Source organism: Suricata suricatta, chromosome 13 (genome assembly GCF_006229205.1).
Source record: "Suricata suricatta isolate VVHF042 chromosome 13, meerkat_22Aug2017_6uvM2_HiC, whole genome shotgun sequence".
In the NCBI taxonomy this organism is placed as follows: Eukaryota; Metazoa; Chordata; class Mammalia; order Carnivora; family Herpestidae; genus Suricata; species Suricata suricatta.
In genome coordinates, this window is record NC_043712.1 from 79,310,507 (window position 1) to 79,336,780 (window position 26,274).

At 44.4% G+C, this 26,274-nt stretch overlaps 1 protein-coding gene across 3 annotated transcripts in view; it reads left to right on the forward strand.

Annotated features, from left to right (window-relative positions):
* Positions 1 to 26,274, forward strand: part of APBA1 (amyloid beta precursor protein binding family A member 1) — a 202,089-nt gene that overhangs the window by 108,906 nt on the left and 66,909 nt on the right. For all 3 annotated transcript variants that reach the window (XM_029920339.1, XM_029920341.1, XM_029920340.1), the window contains exon 2: positions 26,032 to 26,274. This exon is cut by the window's right edge and continues 1,007 nt beyond it. In XM_029920339.1, coding sequence (XP_029776199.1) covers positions 26,100 to 26,274 — 175 coding nt within the window. In that variant the 5' untranslated portion in view covers positions 26,032 to 26,099. The remainder of the gene's footprint in view (positions 1 to 26,031) is intronic.

The window sequence follows — 26,274 nt, forward strand, 5'->3', positions numbered from 1 at the left end:
CTTAGTACTGAAAATAATTTCACACTTGAGTCAAAATGATAAGATTTGGGACACTGAAAAATCATCATCATGAATGCAAATTTGCAGAGAACTCCCTACATGTGTACGTTATGAAAGGTGCCCTGAGACTAATCACAGTGGAGGCTGGGCGTGTTGGCTAGAAGCTATGTTCGACAGGAAGTGCCACCCATGAACTTAATCTCCTCTTTCTTGAGTTTGTTCACAGACACCTTGCTGCAAGCAAGTATGTTATGTGCATCCATATAATAAATTGGTAAAAAGCCTTTTCTGAAAGAGAATTCTTCAACTGACTTTGTATTCTTTTCAATTCTGTGCAGGAACAGGAACTTGGCCAACCAAGGGTTGATAGGAAAAGATCCTTTGTTAAATGTGCCATAAGGAATATTTAAGCATGACTTGCAATTTGCATGGTGATTGTTGACATGTGAGCAAATGCTTTTCCGGTGCTTTAAAATATCCCTTAAAGGTACCTTAAATACTCAAGCTGCTGTTTCCACCAGTTTACAATTTCTCCTCCTGGATGCTAGAAAGGGAAAGTTCCATTTCAGCTTTAAAATAACAGTAACAATAAAACGATAGTAGCAGAAGCTAGTATTACTGTGGTAGCTTCTTAATGCGGGGACTCTATGCTTTATAAACATCTGTTGGTATTCTTCTTGCAACAAATATCATATTGTATCTACCCTTGTTTTGTAGAGAAGGAAATTCAGTTTGAGAGGCCTGCAATTTATGTCAAATTATTTGGACCCAAATTAATGTGTTCTTACTGTTTATAAAACACTGCCTTGAATGGAAGAAATGACAACAGAGCTTCAATTAACCCTATTAGGTTAACTGAGGGGAACTCAGAACATGCTGGCAGATGGTAGAGATGTCAGAGCTCCGCGGTTAAGACCAGATCCTGGAAAAAAACAGACGCTGCACATTTAAATCCCAGCCCTCCTGCTTACCTGCTTTGTGACCCACCTCTTCCCTAGTGTCCACCTCTTTTTTTTTTCATATTTATTTATTTTTGAGAGAGGCAGAGACAGAGCATGAACAGGGGAGGGGCAAAGGGAGGGGGAGACAGAGAATCCTAGGCAGGCTCCAGGCTCTGAGCTGTCAGCACAGAGCCCGACATGGTGCTTAAACTCACGGAGGGTGAGATCATGACCAGAGCTGAAGTCGGATGCTCAACCGACTGAGCCACCAAAGCACCATCATTAAACTGAAGATGAATGACAACTATTTTATAGAGTTGGCACGAGGATTAAATAATATTGAAGTGCACAGGAGAGTCCCTGGGACAAGGAAATGCCGTCCAAGTGCTTTGGGCGGGAGCCTGTATTTGTGGCACGGGGGAGGGTGTTGCCAAATCGGTGGGGCGATCTGGAAAGGCAGAAGGGCACAACATCAAGTACTTCGTCTGCCCCACAACGCTCCACTTTCTTATGGTTTCCAGACCTCTTTGCTCTGCCCGTGAGTGGGGAACGAACACAGGGGTCAAGACCCCAGGCGTGGTGCTGGCAACAGAGGACTGGCCAGGTACCCAGCACCCCCACAGCCCAGGCTGGAGAAGCGAAGGGGCCTCCTTCCGGTTGCAGCCCCTGCCCCTCCCAGGACTGACACACTTCCATTTTAAGTCCACCAAGTGCCATTCTTAGCAACCAAGGAGCCCCAACTAATTGGACAATAAAAGAAGAGCGTGGTCTAGAGAGGACTGGCCTTCAGTGGAGTTGGCAGAGATTGTCACCATGCTCCCCGCCTGCAGCCGCCTGCCTGGGGCCTACACAAGTCTCTTCACCCCAATTGTGCTGGGTTCCCCTGGGAGGAAAACGCGAGTTGCTTACCTCACGCTCTCTCTCCTCCCTGGAGTCCTCAGAAGACTAATTGCTTTTTTTGATTCCTTTAAATGTGGCTCAAAGAAATGCAACTCCAGAAAGGCTGGAGTGCAACCCTGTTTTTCCATAATTCAGGAGAGATGATCTGTCTGAAGTAGCGTGACCAGCTTGTCACCCAAACGTAGACACCTCTGGGAATAACAGAAGACACTAAGTATCGTTAAAATTATGTAAGTTTTCTTGCAAGGCAGGTTAGCAGTTTCTTAACAGAACTAAACATATTCTTACCCTATATATGCTCTGGCCATTGTGGGTTTGGGGGATTTACTGAAAGGAGTTAAGAGCTTAGGTCCACAGAAAAGCATAAGCAGGGATGTTTGCAGCAGCTTTATCCATAATTGACAAGCGTGGAAGCTATCAAGACATCTTCAATAGGTGAGTGAATACAGAAACGGGGACCTCCAGACAAGGGACCATGATTTAGCACTGAAGAAAAAATAAAGCGCTATCAAGCCATGCAAAGCTATGGAGGAGCATTCAATGTGTATTATTATGTAAGTACAGGAGGAAGAAGTACTTGGTTGGCTCCTGATGTGTTTTGAAGGCAGGAGAAGCAAGGGCTGCTGACACCTTTGATATCAGATAGGAGAGAAGGATAACTCCAAGGTTTTGCCTGAGCGGCTGAAAGCAAGGCAGTGAGGAAGACTGGAAGAACAGGTTTAGAAGGAGAAATCAGAAGTCTGTTTACTGAGGCACCTGGGAGGCTTGGTTGGTTGAGCGTCTGACTTTGGCTCAGGTCATGATCTTGTGGTTTGTGAGTTCAAGCCCCCCGTCAGTCTCTGTGCTGACAGTTCAGAGCCTGGAGCCTGCTTCAGTTTCTGGGTCTCTCTCTCTGCCCCTTCCCTGCTCATGCACGGTCTCTCTCAAAAATAAATTTAAATTAAAAAAATTTTTTAAATTAATCTGTTTTCAGACATAATTTCAAGGTGCCTGCCTTGAGGGTGGGTGTCAAGGAGGCGGAGTGTCAGGAGGGGAGTGGTCTGAGGTGGAAATATGAATTTGAGAACTGCCTTGGTGTAGATGACTTAGAAGCTGTGAGTCTGAGATCACCTGAGGGGACAGTGTGTGGCCATTGAGGACAAGGGTCGGAGGACTGAGCTCCCTGGTGCGGAGAGCCCTGGGAGATAGAGGAGAACCAGTCAAGGAGATGGGGAAGGAAAAGTCAAGGAGAGACCAGGAGAAAGTGGCGTCCTGAAGCCAGGAGAGAGAAGTACTTGAAGAAGGAGGGTGTGCAGGTGCTTGGGTGGTTCAATCAGTTAAACTCTTGATTTTGACTCAGGCCATGATCTCACGGTTTGTGGGATCAAGCCCCACGTCGGGCTCTGTGCTGATGGCTTGAGCCTGCTTGGGAGTCTCTCCTTCCCTCTCTCTCTCTCTGACTCTCCCCACTCACACACGCGCTGTCTCTCTCTCAAAATAAACTTTACACACACACACACACAAAGGAGGGTGTGATGAGCTGTACCAAGTGACTGCCGAATTTTGTTGGTGCCCCAGACAAAAGCTGACCGAGCGGAGTGCTGAGGAGGAGAGCCCAACAGGAATGGGCTTACGACAGAAGACAAAGAAGAAGCCCAGGGCAAGCTCAGAAGGCTTAACCACGTTGCTCATGGGAACTCGTCTTATGAGTAGCAGAGCAGGGGTTCTTACTCAGAGCTTTCTTACTCTGAAGTCTGGACAAGATTCAGCAGGGGAAGGACCCCTGAATTAGGACATCTACCAGCTCTGTCACCTTGAGGAACTCATCACTGAACACACATATTTGAGGTCCTACTGGTGGCAGGGATGGTACTAGCATCAGAGATGAACAACAGACCCCTGACCCAGATGAGCAGGTGGAACAGGAAGTTAGGGGTGGCCTCCACAGAGCGCTGGGACAGCCATTTTGGTTTGTCTCCCTTCTTGAACGATTGGGGAGGTTAGATCAGGAACGCTCTAAGCACCTTTCTTATCCTTCGATTTCACGGACTGGGGTACGAGCAAATCCTTTCGCCTATTGAGAAAGGGAAAATCAGCACAGATTCCCCACCTCCTCCAGGGTGTGTCACCAAGGTATTTTAAAGATGTCAACCCCTAATTAGAATTTTAAATTGGGAGGAAATGTGTGCAGCCACTTCAGGTGCGATTAGTGCAGTAGATTAAAATCATTTTGAAGTGACCTCATTCACTTCCCCAACTGTTTAAATCGATTTTGCAATTTTCTGCCCACGTAAGTGGCCAGAAGACATACACATAGCTGGGGAACTACTAGTAGATGTTAATGAAATTACCCTTGTCAGCCAAGGAAAAAAGGCAAAAACTATTACCGCATGCCTTTTTACTGCATTAATAATAATAATAGAGGGCTTCATCGCTGTTCAGTGGGTGTTCACAGTCTTTTCAGCAGACCAAAAATGCCCAACGTTCCATTGTATTTCATCACAACAGAGCAATCCTCATCTGTGCTAGGTGGCTCTCCTAAATAAAAATTTGAAGTTTCTCTATGACAAGAGCAACTATAATCCAATTGAAAGACAAATGATCCACAGGGAGAAGATATTTGCAACAATGTGACAGTCAAAATATTAAATATTGTAAAAATCCTCCTACAAATAAGAAAAAGACTTGATAGAAAGGCAGATCACCGGAAAGGAAATGCAGTGGCCAATAAGCTTACGAGAAAGAGGGCACCTTCTTGATTGTCAGGGAAACTCAATGAAAACATCACCTGTGAGACTGGCAGAAATGGAATATATTTAGTAACATCTGGGGGGGGCTCCATTTCCCTGTGTCATGGCTCATTATGAAATAACACCTGTGGACCCTCTCTTTGCCCCTCATTCCCTCCTCTCCAGAGGAGGAGGGCTCTTGCATGAATTTGGGAGAGAGCCTGTGTGTGTCGGATTGGTGCCATCTTGGTCCTCTTTTCCAGCGCTGCCTGCCTGCAGTGAAGACGCATTCGGTCGTGCGCCTGGCCATACGGTGGGCTTCCCCAGGTCGGCCTGACACCTGAGGGACACCTGCGGTTTACCAGTGTGCTAGTGACCAGGTGGGGTCCTTACAGCCAACGCAGAGGCAAAGCAGTAGTAAGACAATTCCGGTAGAAATGTAAAGACAGATCATCCAATCCGCTTCTCCAAATGATACTTAAAGAATCTCCATTTGTGTGGCTTCTATATGTATCTCTGTCGGTACAGAACTTGGGAAGGGAGGAGAGGAATGTTGATTATTTCCTGCCTGCCCTCCTCCCCTAAATAAGAAAGAAAGAAAAACGTACCCGTGGCTGCATGGGGAAAAATAGAGATTCCTCGGAATTGAAAGGGAATTACTAAAATGTGGGAGGAGACACCCAGCAGCATCTACTGAAATTTGAACATGTATCAGTTTGGATGATTTGTTTGGCATATGCTTCAACACAGTCCAAGAAGGCGCAGGTGGGCAGGGATATGGATGCATCAAGGCTGGCTTTTGTCATGACTGCAAGTTTTTGCATCCTCTCAAATTAAGAGAATACTACGATTTTCTCTAGCTTCCCATATGTTTGAAATTTTCCATAGTAAAAAAAGGTTTTATAATGTGCATTACTTTCAACCGGCAATCTCAGTTTTAGGAATTTATTCCATAGAAATAGCTGTATCCGCCCATGGGGATATATATTATGAGGATGTTTGTTAAAACACTATAAAGGAGGGGGGTCTTGGTGGCTCAGTAGGTTGAGCATCTGACTCGAGTTTGGCTCAGGTCATGATCCCAGGGCTTAAGTTTCTCTCTCTCTCTGCCCCTCTCCCCTGCTTGTGCTCGCTCCCTCTCTCTAACATAGATTAAAAGGATAAAGATGGAACTAACCTAATCACTAATAAGAAAATAAGCACCTTTCTTATCCTCAAATTCCATGGACTTGGATATGATCAAATAAATCCTTTTGCCTTCTGATGAAATAATGTTGACATTATTAAACAGAGTCAGTTAGAGGAAACAATCTTATACAACATCAAGGAAAACTTACACCATCTACCTAATCCTTACCTATGAACAGATAGGAATCACCAAAAGTTGGGTGAGGGGAGGGGGAGGGAATAGTAGCATGGAAGAAAAGAAGCCAAAATAAACAGAAAAACTGACCCCGGAGGAAGCAAAGACAATCCAAGAAGCTTCAAATAAACACACTACAACTCTCACTAGTATGTTCAGAGAGACCCAAGAGCTGATGATCTTCATTTTTAAACAATATGAAATCAGCTAATAAGAAAAGAGATTAAAGACAGGCTGTCCAGAAGGTCAGTAGGGGAAAAATAAATTTGGGGAGAAATAAAATGAGGATGGTTAGCAGGACACAGAGCAAAGAGGGAGATAGAAGAGCAGAGAAAAGATGAGCTGTGGAGGGCCAGTCCAGAACCTCTCACAGAGCCGCTCTAGAAAACAGTGTTGAGCTTCCTCAAAAAATTACAAATAGAAATACCATACGATTCCAAAATGCCACTTCTCTGTATTTACCCAAAAGAAATGAAAACAGACTCTCACAGAAATACCTGGAGCTTCATGTTCATTGCAGCATTATTCACACGGGGGCCAGACACGGAAACCACCTCCGTATCTGTCAGCGGATGAATGGATCAGGAAAATGTGATACACACACACAGTGGAGTGTCATTCAGCCCTTGGAAAGAAGGAAATCTTTGTGACAATGTGGCTGGACCTTGAGGACATCATGCTAAGTGAAATAAGTCAGAGAAAGACAAATGCTGTATGATCTCACTTATATGTGGAATCTAAAAAATAAAATAAGATAAAAAACTGAACTCCTAGAAAACAGAGTAGAAAGGTGATTACCAGGGCGCCCGGGTGACTCAGTCAGTTAAGCCTCCGACTTCGGCTCAGGTCAGATCTCACGTTCATGGGTTCGAGCCCTGCGTCAGGCTCTGTGCTGACAGCTAGCTCAGAGCCTGGGGTCTGCTTCTGGTTCTGTGTCTCCCTGTCTCTCTGCCCCTCCCCCTCTCATGCTCTGTCTCTCTCTGTATCAAAAATAAATAAAACATTAAAAAAAGTGATTACTAGATGCTTGGGAGTGGGGGCAATGGGTAGAAGTTGTTCAAAGAGAGCAAACTTCCAGTTATAAAATGAGTAAGTTCTGAGAATCTAATGTATAGCACAATGGTTATATTAATATTACCATATTGTATACGTGAAAGTTATCAAAGAAGTAGCTCTTAAATGTTCTCGCCACAAAAAAAAAGAAGTGGTGATTATATGATATGATAGAGGTATTACCTAATACTATGGTCATAATCATTTTGTAATATTTAAATATTACAAATCAGTGCATCCTATACCTTAAGCTTGCACATCCTTACGTGTCAATTATATCTCAATAAAGTTGGGGAAAGAAAAAAAAAACTCTGACATCTGACAAACAGGAGTCTCAGAAAACAAAACCAGAGAAAATGGCAGGGGAAAAGGGAAGAAATTATCAACGAGATAATAGAACATTCCCTGAAGTTTAACAAAGACAGATCTTCAGATTAAAATGGTCTATTAAGCGCAGAGGACAGTGATTAAGGATAAAAAAAAGCCTCATTCTCCAGAAATTTCCCAACACTAAGAATAGGAACAATACATTGAAAGATACCAGAGAGGAAAAACTACAGAAGGGCATCAACCAGACTAACTGGACTGCTCGTCAGCACTGTTGAATGCTGGAAACACACTCTTCCAGCATGTGCTTCAGACCGCCAGCAGCAGGATCCTCATCTGAGAGCTTATTAGAAATGCAGAATCTTGGACCCCTCCGAGATCCATGCACCAGAATCTGCATTTTAACAAGATCCCTGGTGACGCCTATGCAAGTGGACAGACCAGAATACAAAGGATGGTGGTTTCATGATATGAGGAAAAAAGTATTATGAGCTTAGAATTCTATGCCCAGATCGGTTGAGTGTAAGAGCAGAATGAAAGTGCTTCAAGGCAAAACACAAAATACAAAAATTTTACCGTTTTGGTGAGTGATGCAGGAGAGCATGCGTGTGTGTAGGTAGGGGTGTTGAGGAAAATCTCTGTTCCTCCTTCTCAATTTTATTGTAGAGCTAAAACTACTCTTAGAACATCTTTTCTTAGGAGGCTAATATTTAAATTACAGATACAGGGGCGCCTGGGTGCCTCAGTCAGTTAGGCGTCCAACTCTTGCTCTCAGCTCAGGTCTTAATCTCAGAGTTGTGCATTCAAGCACCGTGTTGGACTCCATGCTGGGAGTGAACCTTACTTAAAAAAAATTTGTAAATACATATCACAAATATAAAATAAAAATGTGATTATTAAACATTGGGAAACAGAAGGAAAAAGATTAAGTGAGCTAACTTCTCACCTTTCATTATCTTTCCTGACAGGATGTCCATAGATTTCACCTAAATTAAGACAGTGAAGGGGCGCCTGGGTGGCTCAGTAGGTTAAGCATCCAACTTTGGCCTAGGTCATGATCTCACTGTTCCTGAGTTCAAGCTCCGCATCGGGCTCTGTGCTGAGAGCTCAGAGCCTGGAGCCTGCTTCAGATTCTGTGTCTCCCCTCCTCTCTCTGCCCTTCCCCCACCCGCTTTCTGTTTCTCTCTCAAAAATAAACAAACATTTAAAAAATTAACAAAAATTAAGTCAGTGAATTGTGATATATTATGTAGAGTTATGGAGGTAATCCACAGAATTGAAAACAGAAACAGGGTATTTTTTTCTCCCATTACCCAGTGATTCTTTTTTAAAGTTGAGAGTTAATGATTTGTTTTGAGGCCCCACTGAAATATCCCCGTGCACTGACAGATTAGAATGACAAAAGCAAACTCCAAAATGTTATTGTAATAACACACTGAAGGGTAATTTACCAACAGTGGCACTCCCATGCAGATTATTTCTGGGCTGTAGGCAGTTTCCCTCCGTGCGCTCATTCAAGGATCCAGGCCACTTCCTTCTTCTGATTCTGCTATACTGTGGGTCTCAAATCCTTCTGCATTTAACCAGTGGATGAAGAGAAAAGCATGAAAAAGGCAATCTCTCTCCTTCAGTGAGCTGGCACAGAAAGGACCTCCTGCCCTTGGAGAGAACTAGACATGGCCCCATCTAGATGTACAGAGGGCTTGTCAGTGTAGTTCTTGGCAAGATTTTTACACAATGGAGAGTGGGCAACAAAACATTTCTGACACGCTCTGTATTCAAAGAGCCATGTAAAAATGGCAGGTACCCTTTGCTCTCTCAGCAAGGACATGTGGATTCTGGACACTGGAAAGTCAAGTGTCTTGTAGGTAGAAAGAATGGCGTAGCAAGCAGATTTGCTTTGGGTGGTTGGAATATCTTTAAGTCTTTTCCCTTGCTCTGGCACCATTTAGCCAAGCATCTTTTTGTAATTATTTTCTTTCATTCCGTAGATGTGTCTCTTGTAACTAGACAGCATGTGAAGAGAAACCAGACCGTGTGCTTCTCTCCAGTGCTAGGTTAACATAGATGACTTTGAAGGGGCCATATAACCTCTCTAATCCTTGCTGTCCCCATCTGTAAAAGAAGGGACTTGGGCTTTGCTACATCTTTCAGTTCTAAATTTCTGCTCCTTTGTAATTGTGTCCATCGGTGAACTGATAATGTGGGGTTTCTGCAATGCAGACTTCAGTAACCTGTGCTAGGAGTTTCCATGGAAGTGCAGCACCTTTGAAAATGCTCTTTACCACCCCCACCCTGCAAGCCACCCCCAGAGACATCACTCACCAGTAGTGAGGCTCAGAGGAAAATAGAGGTTGAGTGCCAGCATGGCGGCGAGGGACCTGACACGTGGTGAGAAGTGTCCCTCAGTAACAGAAGAGGAAGGTTTTACAGAGACACTGCTCACGAGTCCTACCGCAAAGGCCTCCCCAACAAAGAGGGCTGATCTGTTTTCCCAGGTCCTTACAGTTCAGCAAGCAGTTTCCGTCCCATAAGGGAGGCGGAACCAGCCAATTTCATCACACAGGTAGCATCTTTTCAAAATACGTGCACGGTGTAGACATCACAAAGGACAAAGAGGCGTAGGATGAGAAGCTTCCGTTCCCGCCTAGTCCCCATCTGCCCAGTTCTCGTTCCTCACCCCTGCCCCCTCCAAAAGAAATAACTACTCATATTAGTTTTTTGTCATGTCAGAGATTTTTATCCATATGCATTCTTTTCCCTCCTTGTCTACATATATGACAATATTCATCATACACTGTTGTGCTTTAATATATCAGGGAGTCATCTTCTTTTCTGTACATAAAGGTCTCCCTCTTCATGTTTTATAGAATTCTGTCTATAACTTCCTTCACTGACTTTCTAATGATGGACATTTTAGCTGTTTCCATTCTTCTGTGAACACGAACTATGCTTTCGCGATTTAAATAGAGTCGCACGTAAGTCACTTCACACGCTTGTGCGTGAGCGCAATATGTAAATTCCCCAGAGGGGGAGTTTTCCTACATGCTTTTCCCAACTATCCTTCATTGACCCACTTGAAAAAGGTGGGGTGGAGAATTTATGATTGCATATAGAGGGCTGTGAACAGCTTGCCTGCCCACAGGTGTGCTCTCCCTCCGTTGGAGCCGGATGGCTGCGAGGAGCACAAGGTCAGAGAGATTTCGTGTCGTAAGCTGATGCGGGAGGCTGTGGGCTGGACGAGCAGAACAACTCCACAGCCCCTGGAGCGCAGGCGCAAAGCGTGGGGCTCCGTTGAGGTGCACTGGGAAGTCACAGCCGCAGATGTGAGCCGAGGGCTCTGATGTCTGAGCGGGCACTTGTGAGCTGGAAGCCCACCGTGCAGCACCGGCCTGGTTGGAGGCTCCAGAAATAACCTGTGCATGCACATCACAGGGTGGCCTTTGAGCCAGGTGGCTAGGAGGTGACACCCCCAGTCAGGTTCCTGCCTCCCATATCTGGACACGTCGCATCTTAGAATCAGGACAGTGGCGGAGATGCGGCCAACCCACACGTCACTTAACCTTCAGTGAGGGCAGTGGGCTATTTTTGTTAAGGTGAAACAGCCCTGCTTGAATATTGTAAGTCATGAACTATATATATTTATATTCCTATATTCAAATATAATAGGGATTAGTTACACTTATTTATGTTATGTATTTATAGATTTTATATAACATATATTTATATGTTTGTATATTTATACTTTTTTTGAGAGAGAGACAGACTGTGAGTGGGGGAGGGGCAGAGAGAGAGGGAGACACAGAATCTCAAGCAACGTCCAGGCTCCAAGCTGTCAGCACAGATCCTGATGCGGGGCTCGAACTCACGAACCATGAGATCACGACCTGAGCCAAAGTCAGACACTTAACCAACTGAGCCACCCAGGCACTCCTGTATACCTATACTTTTTACTTATATGATAGATATCACATATCACACATAAAATAAAGTATATATATGTGTGTGTGTGTGTGTGTGTGTTTATAAATAATGGAATTTTTTTCATGTAGTTTTAGAGCAACTTTAGGTTCACAAGAAAATGTAGTGGCAGTTACACATATTTCCCTGATAGCCCCTGTCCTATAGATGCATAGTCTTCCCCACTATCACTACTCCATTCCAGAAGGTTCATTTATTACAGCTGATGAACGTACATCAAAACACCATTGTCACCCACAGTCCATTTTAGGGTTCATTCTTGGTGTTATACATTCTGTGAGTTGACAAGTATATTATATTCTTTTCTTTGTGCTACATTAACTCATTTAATTCTCCATAACTCCATGAGGTAGGTGCTACTCTTACCCCCACTCAGAGAACAGAAAACTGAGGCACAGTAAGGTTAAGTGCCTTACCCAAGATCACCTGGCCAGTGAGTGCTGGAATTGAATTTGAACATTTGAACCTCAGTATTATGGTCTTAACCAGTAGGCTCAGCTGCCTCTGACTCCATCCCCTAACCCCTGGGACTCTCTTTCCCCTTGCCACCCCTTCTTCAGGTAAGAGTACAGGGTTCTCTGTGTTCTCACTCTGCCTGGCTTCTCCAGAGCCTCATCGCGGGTTTGAGAAATCTTTGAGCAACTTCTGCTGTTCTCTGTGAGCAGGAGCCGCAGGTGCTGAAGGGCGGGGCTGTGGGTTAGCATGGCTGTGAACCTGAAGGTTATCTTTTGGGGGGACAGAGGGGAAAGGGAGTGATGGAGAGGGAAGAGGAGCAGGTGTAGGGGCCCTGGACTTGGGGTCAAAGAGAGTTCAGGCTAAAGGACAGCGGTGAAGATTAGTGGAGAGGAATATGGGAGCAGTGTCCTTGGAAGACTGATGATGATGACCAGGCAGCATAGGACTTGGTTCTTGGTCACAGCAACAACCAGGCTTTGCACACCTTCATGTACTTGTTATTCATACTCTCCTGTTATTTGAAGGGAAAATTCTCATAACTGGAGGGTCTTTTGTTTGTTGAACAGGGTGATGGGGGAGGGGGATGGTATACACCTTTGGAAGAGCTTGAACACAACTAAATTGTTCTGCGAAAGAAAAGGAGAGAGTTTGGGAAGCCTAGAAGGAAGATGTAGAAGTGTACTATCCAATATGGTAGCCACCAGCCACATGTGGTTATTGAGTGCTTGCTATGTGGCTGGTCCTAATTGAGATATGCTGTAAGTGCAAAATTTGCATTGGATTTTGATGACTTAGTAGGAAAAAAAAGAATGTAGATTGTCACAGTAATCATTGTTTATATTGATCATATGTCGATTGATAATATTTTGGATATGTGAGGTAAATAAAATAGTAAACTTAATTTTACTTCCTTTATGTTTTTCAACGTGACTGTACACATTTGAAAATTACATGTGTGATTCACATTATATTCCTCTTGGGCTGTGATGATCCAGAAGGAAGGGACAAGATCCATGAAGAGTCAGGACTGTAGAGGAAGGTTCATGAGAGAGAATCCTTGAAGCTGATGACTGAAAAAGATGTGCAGAAATTAACCAAGGAGTTCTGGGGGGGGTAGGAGAAGGGGTGCGGTATGCAATACAATCTCCTGCCTCTGCCTTCTCTGTGAAATCTTCAGTAAAATCAACACCATTTTTTCATTAAGCAAATTTAAAACAATTTCCTTAGGAGTATCTCGCATTTAGGTGACTGGAAGGCTCTGGGTGTTAGAAAACCATGTTTGAATAACTGTGTTTGGAGCCTCTATGAAATTAGTGGACTAGAAGAAAGGTATGAAGACACCCTAGCTCTTTACATTCCTGTCAACATGTCCAATGAACGCTGAAGAATTTCCAGACAATCAATGAGTCATTTTGAAGAGAAAGTCAATTTCTTCTTTCCCCACATTATGTTTCTTTCCCTATTAACTTTTTGCTAACATGACTGATTAAGAGAGTTGATTGTCATAGGAGGCTTTGAATCAATATGGGATTTCTGGCTCATCAAATTCAAATTCAAGTCACTGCCAATGTTGCTACTTAATTGTTGCCTAATGGATTTTGTTCTTTGGGAGTTGTGAAGCTGAAGCATCAAAAGCAAACCTTTCTGAACTTACTCGTTTTAATCATCTCATAGAGTCCTTGCATATCAGATTTGAGGTATAACTGAAAAATTATTTGAGGACGATGGCCAGCAGACCCCAGACTGCTTTCTTGATCTGTGAATTAAAAAAAAGCTTGGAAACAAGAATTTAATCCAAAGCTTCATGATTAGGATCATGGCTGCTATTCTGGTGTGAACCTGAGAAGGAAAATGCTAGAGGACGCTACAGATAACTTGAGGACGTTGAGAGTAGCAAGTTACCTGGCTTTCTAATGAGCCAAATAATTTGTAAAAGTAACAATAGCAGTAAATTTGAGGTGATGGGATCTCAAAGGAAAGATTCCATTTACTGTTCAGTTCATCCTCAGCATGATATTCCCCTGTCTCCATGTCCTTTTGCAGTAGGAAGTAATGAGCCTCTGAAAACTAACATAGCTGAACTGATTTTAGACATTTACTATCCTTAACACTATAGTGCTGAGTAGGTATGCCTTTCTGTGTAATAACAGAAATATCAGGACAATGAGCCAGCTTGTTTATAACTGGTATTTTAATACTCCTGAACTCCATGTAATATAGCAACAGAGATCATAAATGTAGTGCAGAGGGAGGAAAAGAAGTTGTATGGGGGCCTTGGTAGCTCAGTCAGTTAAGCGTCTGACTTTGGCTCAGGTCATGATCTCATGGTCTGTGGGTTCAAGCCTCACATCAGGCTCTGCACTAACAGCTCAGAGCCTGGACCCTGCTTCAGATTCTGTGTCTCCCTCTCTCTGCCCCTCCCCCACTTGTGCCCTGTCTCTCAAAAGTAAATAAATGTTTAAAAAATGTTTTTTTAAAAAAAGTTGCATAGAAAAGGAGATTGTAGCAGAAAAAAAATGCCAAGTCCGTTAAACAATACATATGGATTATGTAGATATGTTTGATTTTATACTAGGTGCATTTCACAAAAATTGAGATAGACTTTTAATCGGCTTTGATTTGCAGAGAGCGTTCCTTGAGTTTTCTAGAAAATTTGCAAGATATCCCCTCTGAGTTTCCATGATTGCCTTAAGTTATTTCCTGTGTTTTATTGAAATAAGAATGATAAATGAATGATTTGATTGTTGAAATGTTAGACGAAGAGCCAGACAATAAGGAAGGCTGCAGAAATTCTGAATTTTCTCTTTAATCAAAGGCTGGGTTGTGATCAGTGCTTTGGAGTTGGCACGACTGAATTAATCCAAGTAGATGAATTAAATTCCCTGCCCAGTTAGTGTTAGCCACAGTGATACAGATTTCGAGGCGGATGAAAGTAATGAAACTGATTTTGCAGTAATCACATAAGAATGCATTCATTCAGATTGGCTCTGTCCCCCTGCTAACCTGCAAAATAAAAGGTTTATGGTAAAGATTGGCCATTGGCCAAACAATTTTTAAAGCCTTCTTTTGGAATTGACTTCAGAGCTTGAAGTCTTTTTAATAATCTTGGCTGGTGCACACCTTCATCCTTTAGGGATAGATTTGGTATTTGGAGAACATCAAATAGCATTCACAGCCCAATGTTGTAAATAAGGTGGATAATAAATCTGGATGATACCCTTTGAGGTCAGAAATCAAATATAATTAAATATAGAATATTGAAAACGATTTGCTGTTGGTTCACAACCTTTAAATTAACTTTGAAATCAATTCTAATAGAGGAGTGGCCAAAGTGTTTTCGGCAAAGGCAGGGAGAGCCCTTGGAACATGTAAGTATAGAGTCTGCCAAGGTCACTATTCTAAACGGGATACCCCAATTTAGATGTTTGCTTAAAAAATCAATCACATCACTTTATAGGCTCGGTGAAATGTAATAAGAAAAACATGAACAGTGAGATCCAGACGAATCTACATTCAACCCTTTCAGCCCTGAGTGACCTTGGTCACATTATTTAACCCATGTGAGCTTCCGTTTCAAAATTAGCAGTTGGAGATAGTAATTCCCACGGGGACCGTTGTGAGGGTAGAAACACAGAATGGAGAGCACCGCGTGGATTGGTCTACACGCATAGTAGGGTTTGTGGTTATTTGATGGATTTGTTTATGCCCAGCCTTATCTCAAGATGATTAAAAGCAGCTTAAATGCTTATTTTCCATCCTTACATAGACTTCTTGGGAAAGGATTAAGTACACCACATGCTCAAGGCATTTATATTAGCACTAGTGGTTTTAATTTTTTTTTCTTTCTAAAAACTATGTATTGATCTGTTAAATACTAATTATGGTATATGTAGAAAATGTGCTAATGAATCTCAAGTAGCATTCACAATGTATCAGACACCATTGCATATTATATATATTAACTCCAGGGGTGCCTGGGTGGCTCAGTCGGTTAAGCGTATGGCTTCAGCTCAGGTCATGATCTCACAGTTCACGGGTTCGAGCCCTGCATTGGGCTCTGTGCTGACAGCTAGCTCAGAGCCTGGAGACTGCTTCGGATTTGGTGTCTTCATCTATCTCTGACCCTCCCCTGCTTGCGCTGTCTCTCACTGTCTCTCAAAAATAAATAAAAAACATTTAAAAATTTACATATTAACTCGTATCATCTGATAACCCCCAAGATGTAAATACTATCCCCATTTTACAAATGATAAAATTGGATCGTTTGCTCTAAGTTATCTAAAGTCAGAGAAAGTGGTGATGCATCACTAGTACGTGATGTAACCACGGTACAGATGGAGGCAGTCTGCCACCACACCTGTCCCCTTAACCACTACAATATCTCATTAAGTGTATAGATGATGACATCTTTTAGACATAACTTTGATATTTGAAGAATATCAAGCACCATTCCTAGCCAATTCTTGTAAATAAGGAAATAAGGTGAGGGATAATCCTGTGATGGCAAAAATCAAATGACTGAATATTAGAATAGAATATTGAGAACAATTTGAAATTTTGAAAGCTGGTGCAATTCAGTAAAGGAGTGGCCAAAACATTCTGAGCAAAGGCATTGGTCTTGAAACATGTAAGTGTACTGTCTACCAAGGACGAGGACCCACCCACCTATGTTGGGCAGGTACTGAAAGGCAAGTTCAGCTACAAGTGTGGATGACAGTTGAGTCCAGCAGGCAACCCATCATCTCTAAAGGACATGGCAACCATCAGTGAGTGGCCATCCAAGAAAGCCATTAGGATTCTTGACCCAGAAAAAGGGGTATCCATGGTGTGTAGCAGCCAACTTTGGGGCAATCTGTGTACAGGAGAAGAAATTGAATCACTGGAAGGAAGATCAGAGGCCAGATCCTAATTCTGGAGTGAGCAGGGAAAGCTAGGTCTAAAATTAGGATTGAATAGGGATGGGAGCTGGCTGAGCCTGCCGTTGACAGACTAGAGCAATGAGGTCGAGTGGCTTCTGTTCTTGGAAGAGGAGAGACGTAGAGGCAGAGGTCCAGACAAGGCAGGCAGGCAGGCAGCCTTTTATGCCCATTATGCTTCCTGTGTGGATTTTCCATGTCAATTCCCTGATCCCATGTAGCCTCTGGAGAAGGAGTACAGTGGGGCTGAGAAGACACAGCAGAGCCTGGCATAGTATTTCCCATTAGGGTGCCGCCTTCATGATGTTGACTGTAGCTCTGGTATTTATTGTTTTACGTCTGTCTTTAAATGATTTATTTAGTTACTGTATTTATTTATTTAGGTCATCTGCCAACATGGGTATCACACATTTGGTATCAGGGTCCTAGCAGGAAATAGATGGGAACTCAAATTAGATAATATGCAGATAGGCAGAGAGTTGAATAGAGGGACCCCTGTAAGATTTGATAGATAGAGGCAGAGATGGGAGGACAAAGAGACCAGGTTATGGAGCCAAGAAGGCCTTTATTGGAGTCTGCAGTTCCCGGGCGAGGTTCCATGACTCTGGAGCGGGGAAGCAGGGAAGTCGCGCCTGGTATGGGAGAGCAAGGTGTTTTATGGGTGCAGGAGTTCCGGGTTTGAGCTCAGGTGGGCCAATAGCCAAGTAGGGGCATCTTTGGACGGTGGCAGGATTCAATTGGCTGTCCACTTCGGTGGGGAGGGGGACACTGGAATTCCATGGTGAGGCATTCCAGTTTGAGACAGTCCAGATTGAGAGTGGGGGTCGTCAGTCTGAGTGGCGCCTGGAACTATTATCTGACCTGCAATAAAATGGCCGCTGGTGCTTTTCAAATGGCTCGGGTCATCCCAGGTTTGCAAGTGGGGGTTGTCAGTGCTCGCAGCTTTCCACAGCAAAGTGGCCACTCAGTTGCCTTCCCATGGCAACTCTTACAACCCCCACCTCCCTTACCACCCATAATAAGCCTGTAGAGGAGGGAAGGGAGCCGTCGTGAGAAGCCATTTGGGGTAGGCCACCTGCAAGGGAAACTGAAGATGTCCAGCCCGCATGTTCTCTGCAAAGCAGAACGGGGTCAAGGACACAGCCGTGAGTTCCAACCACAGAGACCTCACCCTGGTTGACATCTGGCCATTCAGCAATACTCTTTGGGTTCAAGTGTGCGGGGGACCAGCCCACACACCCCAGTCGAAAGGTCCCGAGTAGGGGTTGGTGTCGGCGCAATATCTATAAGAAAGAAGACAGACAACGTGAATGGTGGAAAAGCCACACTTTACTAAGATAGCCAGGGTCTTATATACCATGGGTGATTACATCATTTCTTTAATGGTTACATAGTTCAAGATCTTTGATGTAAAGACATGCTCTGGAAAGGGTCATGCTTAACAGGACATGTGTAAGTAACAGGAATTATCAAGTCATTGCAAGAGAGGGATTCCCTAATAATAGTCTGGCTCCAAGCATGAGATGAGCCTGAAGAACTCTATGAGATTTACATTTCTTAAGGCCCCTCATCAGTTATGCATGGGCAAGATACTTATCCTTTAATAAGCAAATCTTTTGGCAGAGGATTGTGTTAACTCCCAACAGCAGACAGAGCTAGAAAGCAAAGTAAGGGGAGGGCTGGAGCCACTGACTGACCCAAGTTGATTCAAAACCTAAAAGTATATGCCTCTTTGCAAAGAAACGAGAAAATCATAGACAGGATGAATAGAAGCCACATGCGCGGTCCAGGAAGCCAAATGTTGTTTCATAGTTTTTCGACTTGTTCCGCAACTTCCCAAATAGTTCTCCTGCGTCCTGGAGGCAGAGCCGTCAAAGGTCACTTATATAGATTCTCCTGTGCCCTGGAGGCCTAGCCATCAACTGTTGCTATGCAGGAGGTTTTTTGCCCTCCTGGGCCCCAACACAAGTGCTCAACTCGCTCCGAAATAATGACCAGTACTATCTGTCAAGCCAAGCTTCACAATTTCAGGTACACAAATATCAAGGAAAACAAAATAATATTTCATGGGGTAAGATGTGCTGCGTAAGGAGGCCTTTCCTGACCATGTGAACCTATTTAAACTGGAAATGATTTTAGGAAGGAGACACGTGTGTTCTGTATCCATCTTAACTCCCAGTATCATTACACTTAATTTCCAAATGAAGCAAAGGAAATTAAGCTTTAATGAACTCGATTTTTTAAATTTCTGTCTTCTATCTGTCACCTTTGTAAATAGATGCATTGAGTTCAGAAAGTTGATGATTTGCATGGGGGTCTTGTGCCTTGGAGTCACACAGTTGGTCTAACTTCGAGAAGGAAAACAGATTTATAGAGTAGGGATGGTGGGTAGGAAAGAATGGCTGGGCATTCTTATTCTGTCTCCTTTTTTTTTAATGAGAGCCGTTAATCTCCCAGCCTGTGTGGATGGTGCGTGTGCGCGCGTGTGCACGTGCACAAATGTGTATGCATAACAGCACTGAGGGCACAATCCTGTTGAGCAACCAGAACTATTTGTTGCTTTGGAGATGAATATGTTACCGTGGCCTCAAGGTCGTTGGCAGCCCCTGCACTGGCTCGGTGGCAGACATTGTGTTGACAGGAAATGTATGTGCGCAGGTGGGTTAGGACAGGCTACAGTTCAAAGAAATAGGACTTTCCTTCCAACACGGACAGGAGACAGTGAGCAACATTCCTTAAGCCCACGGGAGCTAACTGTATTTCTTAAATATACACAAAAATAGAAAAACATACATATAGAATCATATTGTTCTTTCTAGTTTTTTTCTCCCAGGGGAGAGGATGGGCAGTATCGTCAGTCCTGCTCTTTCCCTGCATCTCTGCCCCCTGCCTCCACACGTGTTCCCTCCACCTGCAGGGCTGGCCCCCCAGACCTTCTGTGTGAACCACCTGATATGACTCCTTCTGTTCTTCTTCACCATGCATTTTGTCTTCAGTCAGACCTGTTTTCTAAAACTACTTCTGAAAATGTTAAAAGGGACAGTCTATTGGAAATTCTTAGCAAGGACTCCTTAAGGACAGATCAACCAAAGTCATTTACAGCCTTCCCTTCCATTCATCTCAAGCCAACATGAGTCTCAGCTAACATTCTGAGATGTGTGAATTAGCTGCTGAATTGTGAAATGTTCTATTTATAAATGGTGCACTGTAGCCGAGTTCCTTTCCTTTGTTAACCTTTTCTAGCTGGCCGTAGAACATTCCAGAACTAGGGGCTAGAAAGGCACCTGTGCTTCACTCCTGGCAGCCTAGATGCCCTCACTCCTGCAGCGAGGACACCACAGCGTTCCCTCTTCATGTTGTGGGGGGCTCCGCCGCGGGACTCTCTTGCCTCTGTCTTCCAGATCACACAACATTTTTGTATAGAGGGACTGATTTTCTTCAGCCAGCTGCTCCTCCTCCCTTTGCCCTAGCCTCCAGAGGCACAGGGTTCTAATCAAGGTCACTGATTCGATGAAGGCACTCTTGTCCCAGGCCTCAGTTCTCAGGATGCTTATGGACTCATGAAATTAGACCCTGTAAGAGCAGCAGCACTCATATGACTCACTAAGGGGAGACAGTTGTGGTTGTTGTTTTAACTGAAGGCTCCTTCGGGAGATTGAACCTATTTCTTTGTGTACTTGTCAGCAGCTCTTATCATTTAGAGCTGTCTGCCCTTGAAGGCTGGGACCATGCTTTAGAAACTCTTATATGCTCTTCGCCTTTGCATGGTACCTGATACGTATCTAATAAATGCCAACTGGATCGATACATTCAAATGTAGGAAAACAGTGGATTACTAGAATTCTTTGGGAACTTAAAGAATCAGAAGAAGGTAGAGGAGGGGCGCCTGGGTGGCTCAGTTGGTTGAGCATCTGACTCCTGGTTTCGGCCCAGGTCCTGATCCCAGGGTCGTGGGATCCAGCCCTGCGTCGGGCTCCACGCTGAGCATGGAGTCTAGTTGGAGTTTTCTCTCTCTGTTTCTGCCCCTCTCCCAGGCCTATTCTCTCTTTTTTTCTCTCTCTCTCAAATAAAAATAATTTTTAATTAAAAAAAAAAGGTGGAGGAGGTGCACAGATGGATGAGGGCAGCAAAGATTCAAGGCTGAGCACGCCAATGGCTAGAAGGCTCCAAATTGAGGGCAAATAGATTTTTTTCCTTATAATCACTAAAAATTCATTGACTACCAACTGTGCACTCTCCGTGCTTGACACTGGGGAATCAAAGATAAGAAACAAGTCATCTCTTCCTAAGGACTTCATATTTATAAAGAATTGTTGCTTAGTGTGACAGGTGCTATGCTATATAATTATATATATATATCTCACATGTGATATATATAATATCATGTATATGTGTGATATATACTATATATACAAGATACATATTCTATATATACAAGGTGTGTGTGTGTGTGTGTGTGTGTACACATATGACAATAGACAAAGTAAATTTAGGGGACAAAGTGAGGAGTTCGTGAAGCCCCATCACTCCCCGGACTGAAACCAGGCAGCGGCACACAGTGTACCTGAAAGGAAACCCCACTCTTCACCATGAAGCACGAGGTCCAGCTTTGCCAGGGCTTTCCATCTCCCCAGCCTCATTTCCACCAGCACCACCCCCCTTTCACGCACAAACTTTGCTTCTGCCCTTGAACGTACCAAGTGCCTTCTTGCCTCAGGGCCCTGCCCTCAGATTTTACACTGCTGCCCCCTTCCTGATCATCCGGGCCCCAGCGCAAACATCACCTCCTCTGGCCACTTTCTTCGTAACCCCCTGCTCTTGGTCACCTGCTATGCCTCTTCCATTTTATTTTCTTCATAAGACATTTCACTATCTGGAGCTAGCCTGTTTATTTATTTACACAATCTCTGTATGTTCCCCTCCCTCCCCCTTCCCCCGCCCCACGCACTAAAGTGGAAGCTTTGAGAATCAGAGGAGCCTGTCTGTCTTGGCACCACGCTGCCCCAGTGCCTAGAACATTGCCCGGAGGCTGGCATGTCACCGACAGCCCTCCGGCGTGAATTTGCTCTGGGGAAGACAAGGAAGATGCGCCAAGCATAGGTGAAAATACTCTGAGACTAGGGAAGGCAGTGAGGGTCAGCATTGGGGGGTTAGCACATGGGTGCTGGTGCTGGTGCAGTGTGGCAGTGAGGCTGGAGGAGTGATGTGGCTCTTGGGCTTCGTTTGCCCGGAGTAAGACTCAAGAACCCAGAGCTCAAGCTGGACAACGGGGGTCACGTGCCATTTCCAGCAGCTCCATGGCTTATGTGACCCGAGCAATCACCCAGCCCCACTGGGTTTTAAAGTTTATTTATTTATTTATTTTGGCAGAGAGAGAGAGAGAGAGAGAGAGACAGAGAGAGAGAGAGAGAGACAGAGAGAGAGAGAGAGAGCGAGCGAGCGCACAAGCAGGTGAAGGGAGGAAAGAAGGAGAGGCAAAATCCCAAGCAGGCTCCGTGCCATCAATACAGAACCCGGCACAGGGCTCGAACTCACACACTATAGGATCACGACCTGAGGTGACCTCAGAAGCCAGACGCTTAACTGGCTGAGCCACCTAGGCACCCCCACTTCCACAGTTTTAAAAGAGCCAATCACTCTCTCTAGGAAGAGAGTAGAAGGGGACTCCCTTCATACACTAGAGTGAGGATTAGCAAGTCATCGGGTATAAAATGCCTACCGGTCCCTTGTATGATTAGCTAAGCATTTGGACTGTGCACCAGATGGGATCATTCAAGAGTTTGAGAAATGGGGTTATGGGCTTCAGATTTGTATTTTGGAAAGATCATCCAGCTAGCCACAGGGTTAGCCCCCAGAGGGGCTGAGACATTAGTCAAGGAAACAATTGTGTAAGACAGACAGACCGAGGTAAGGCTGTGGCAGTGAGGCTGATGCAGGAGGTAGGAAGACAGTGGACACCGTCATCAGTTGGGGGCGGAGGCGAGGCGATGAGATGGGTCAGTAATGATTCCGGGATTTGAGCTGAGGCCACTAGGGGTGCTGGTGATGCCGTCCGCCCATGCAAGGGATACAGGAGAGGGCCCAGTTTAGGATCCTGGTGGGGAGGGAGGGTGGGAAGGCACGGTTTGTTCCACGGTGTGAACTCTGGGTGGAGCGACCTAACAAGGAAACCTCTCATCTCCCTGGAATACGGGGCTAAGACACTTAGCTCTGTACATACTGGTACTTAATAAATACTAGCACTTAATATTTAATGTTCATCTTTACTTTTTAAGCACATACCATGAGAAAGGTCTTGGTCCACATTTGAGTTTTTCCCTTTAGATCTAAGTAGAACTACTGAGGGGAAAGTAAGTTACTTTTTAAAGATTTTAATTCACCTTGCCAAGTCACTTTTCAAAAAAGATACGTATTTCCACAATAACCCGGGATTTCCAACACAACCTGGCCTCATTATTTTTTTTATAAACACCACTCCCCAAACTCCCAGGATCTAGGGAGAAGTCCGTTCATGTGCTACCAATGGACCTGGCCAACACCATCAGTTCCGTCCTTTGGAGCTGCAAAATGCCTTTGTCTCTTTGTCTTGGGGAAATCACTAAGTCAGTGTCTTCTATTAATTAGCACATTGCCAATACCACAACCCAAATTATATTCTTGAAACCGTGACAGTGAGTGAAATATAAACACTCCATGTGAGAATGAGGACCATGCACATAGAAATCTCCACGGTTCTATACATTATTTTAACAGTATTTCCCCCCAAAGAATGGGCTTCTTGTAACGTTCTTTGCCATGATTTTGTGTACATACGTGCATGGAAATCCCATTTCCTTTGAATCAATAAGGCATTTGTTTGCCATTTTAACCCAGAATAAACTAAAACTTCTTTTTAATGCATATATCAATAGATGTTCATCAGTAAAAGCTATTTTCACTGAAGATAGTGTTTTGGGAAATTCTGCATGTGGTTATCATGAATCGCTGCATTGGCCATTCACACGCTTTGGATGCTTATTACTGTAGATCTAACACTGACCACACACAGCTGACATATATCAGGAAAATGGTACCCAGGGAAGTGTGGTATGTTTAACATCCCTTTCTGTGAACACCTGATTTGTGTCCATCAGACTGAGATTTGTACACTAGTGTTTAATTTGTCTTTTCCAGAGGAAAATGCAGGTACACTGTTCTCCATGTGCTGTATTGAACAAGATATCTGTTTTGTATTTTCCATGATCCACACTTGTCCACTAAATCAGGGGACCTCAGTACCAACACCTGCCTGTTCTGTTCAAAGCTTTAACCATCCATCCAAGTGTGAACAGAGCCTCATACTTGCTTTTGGAGAATTTTCTCATGCCTAGTCCTAATTCCTGTTCTCAGGCGTCCATGAGAAGGCCACAATTTTGATGAGGAGACTGGGTCTCCTTTGTATGAAATGGGACTCTTGTCAAGGAAAGCAAGCAATACGGATTGATCATCTCTAGTAAACCATAACTGTTTTCTTCCCATGTGTCAGTCAGCCGAGGGCAGGGAAGGGGGTGAATCCACCAAAGAAGGGGGAAGAGGATATTTCTGCTTAAAAGTGAACTTGGTAGCTCCAAAACGCCCTCCTTACTGCTGAGGCTGTCATAGTGCTGGAAGGAAATTCCCGTGGTTGGGATGGGGAGCCGAGGAGAATATAGTCCATTGCAATATTAGAGAGTCAGTCAAATGTCCCTGGTCCTCCTGGAGCTTTCCGCCAGCTCCACTAAAGAGTTCATGTCCCCAGGTGCCTCAGTGGCTCATTCAGTTCCGTGTCCGACTTGGGCTCAGGTCGTGATCTTGAGGTTCATGAGTTCCAGCCCTGTGTCGGGCTCTGTGCTATCAGCTTAGAGCCTGGAATCTGCTTCAGATTCCCTGTCTCCCTCTCTCTTTGCTCCTCCCCCACTCATACTCTGTCTCTCTCTCAAAAATGAATAAACATTAAAAAAATTCATTCATTAAAAGAGTTCCTATCCCATCCATTTTGTGCAATTGTAACATGAGTTCTCCCAAAGAGCACTCTAAGAAAAGCCTACTTACTACAGAACCCATTTACTGCAGGTGTCCTGAATTTGTTGTTCTGGACATCCTTTATCTTTATTTCCATACAGTGGACACATTACGCTATAAATAAGCATAATATATGTTAAGAATAATTGAGAGAGGTTGAAACCAAGTCTGTCTCTAACTATAGGCTTCTCTGGAAATAGGTAAAGAGACATACCCATATATGTTTTTAATGTTTACTTACGTAGAAAGAGGAGGAAGGGGGCAGAGAGAGAGGAAAAAAGACCAAGCAGTCTCCATGCTCTACGTGGACCCTGATGCAGGGCTCGATCCTACAACCATGAGATCATGACCTGAGCCAAAGAAATCAAGAGCTGGGTGCTTAACTGACTAAGCCACCCAGGCGCCCCGAGACATACCCATATTTTAAAGAAATTAGCCATAATTTCCACATAGCCAGTCCTGGCTATCATGGTAATTCATAGAGTCAAAGAAATTTTAGGTCCAGGGTGTATGGGGAAGTACACTAGTGTTTCTTTAAGTGTATTTGTCAGAACACTGGCCTCTAGGGAAAAAAGGGGGGGTTCCCTACTCACACAGATTTGGGAAACCCCACATCTTGTGTCTTCCTCCTAGATTATTCACAATGAAAAGTCAACTCTAAGTCAGCATTTCCCAAACTTACTTGACCACAGAATCTTTCGCCCTGTGGAACAGCTGTAGGAAATGAGTGAAATGAGTGGGCTCTGGCAGCGGAGGCTCAGAGAATTAAGCCAGCTTCCCAGGTAACACATCCAGGAATGACAGACAGGACAAGAGCCCTCTGATGGCAGCTAGCCTGCCTCCGAATGGCTGTACACTTGTATTGACAGCAATAGCTCAAAACATTTTGAGACGATTTCCCCCCTTGAAATCTATTTAAAGAACCGTTTCTAAAGTATCTAGGATCCTAGTTTAATTTGGAGAGATTTATCCCTTAGCAGATGGAAAATGTGTCAATTGGCCCATTCAATTCAGCAGTACTCTTTATTCATATGCATCAGAAATGAACCTGACTAGTAAGCCGAGTGGAGGGAAAACAAAACGCTCACAGGGCCCAGGCTGAGGGGTGGGGAAGGGAGACAGCCAGTAAGCAATTAGACAAGTAGATATGTAATTACAAATTACGACACATGCAATGCAGAAAATGAACTACGTGCTGTCAGACTGAGTTTAAATTTGCAATCATTTTTTTAATTGACCCGGATTCAGAAAGGGTCAACAGCAGCTGTTTTTACGGTTTCCCTGGATGCTCAGCCCAGAACGAGTGTGAAGCTCGTTAACAGCCCCTCCCCTTCTTGTCTTCCCAGCCGGGTGGAGCAAAATGAGAGCACAGTGAGCCGGCCCAGCCTCTCTCCCAGCCTTGCCGACGCCCACCATGAACCACTTGGAGGGCTCCGCGGAGGTGGAGGTGACCGACGAGGCGGCGGGCGGGGAGGTGAACGAGTCGGTGGAGGCTGACCTGGAGCACCCCGAGGTGGAGGAGGAGCAGCAACAGCAGCGCCATGCCGGGCGGCCCGGGCGCGCCGTCGAGGACCCGCGCGCCGCGCCGG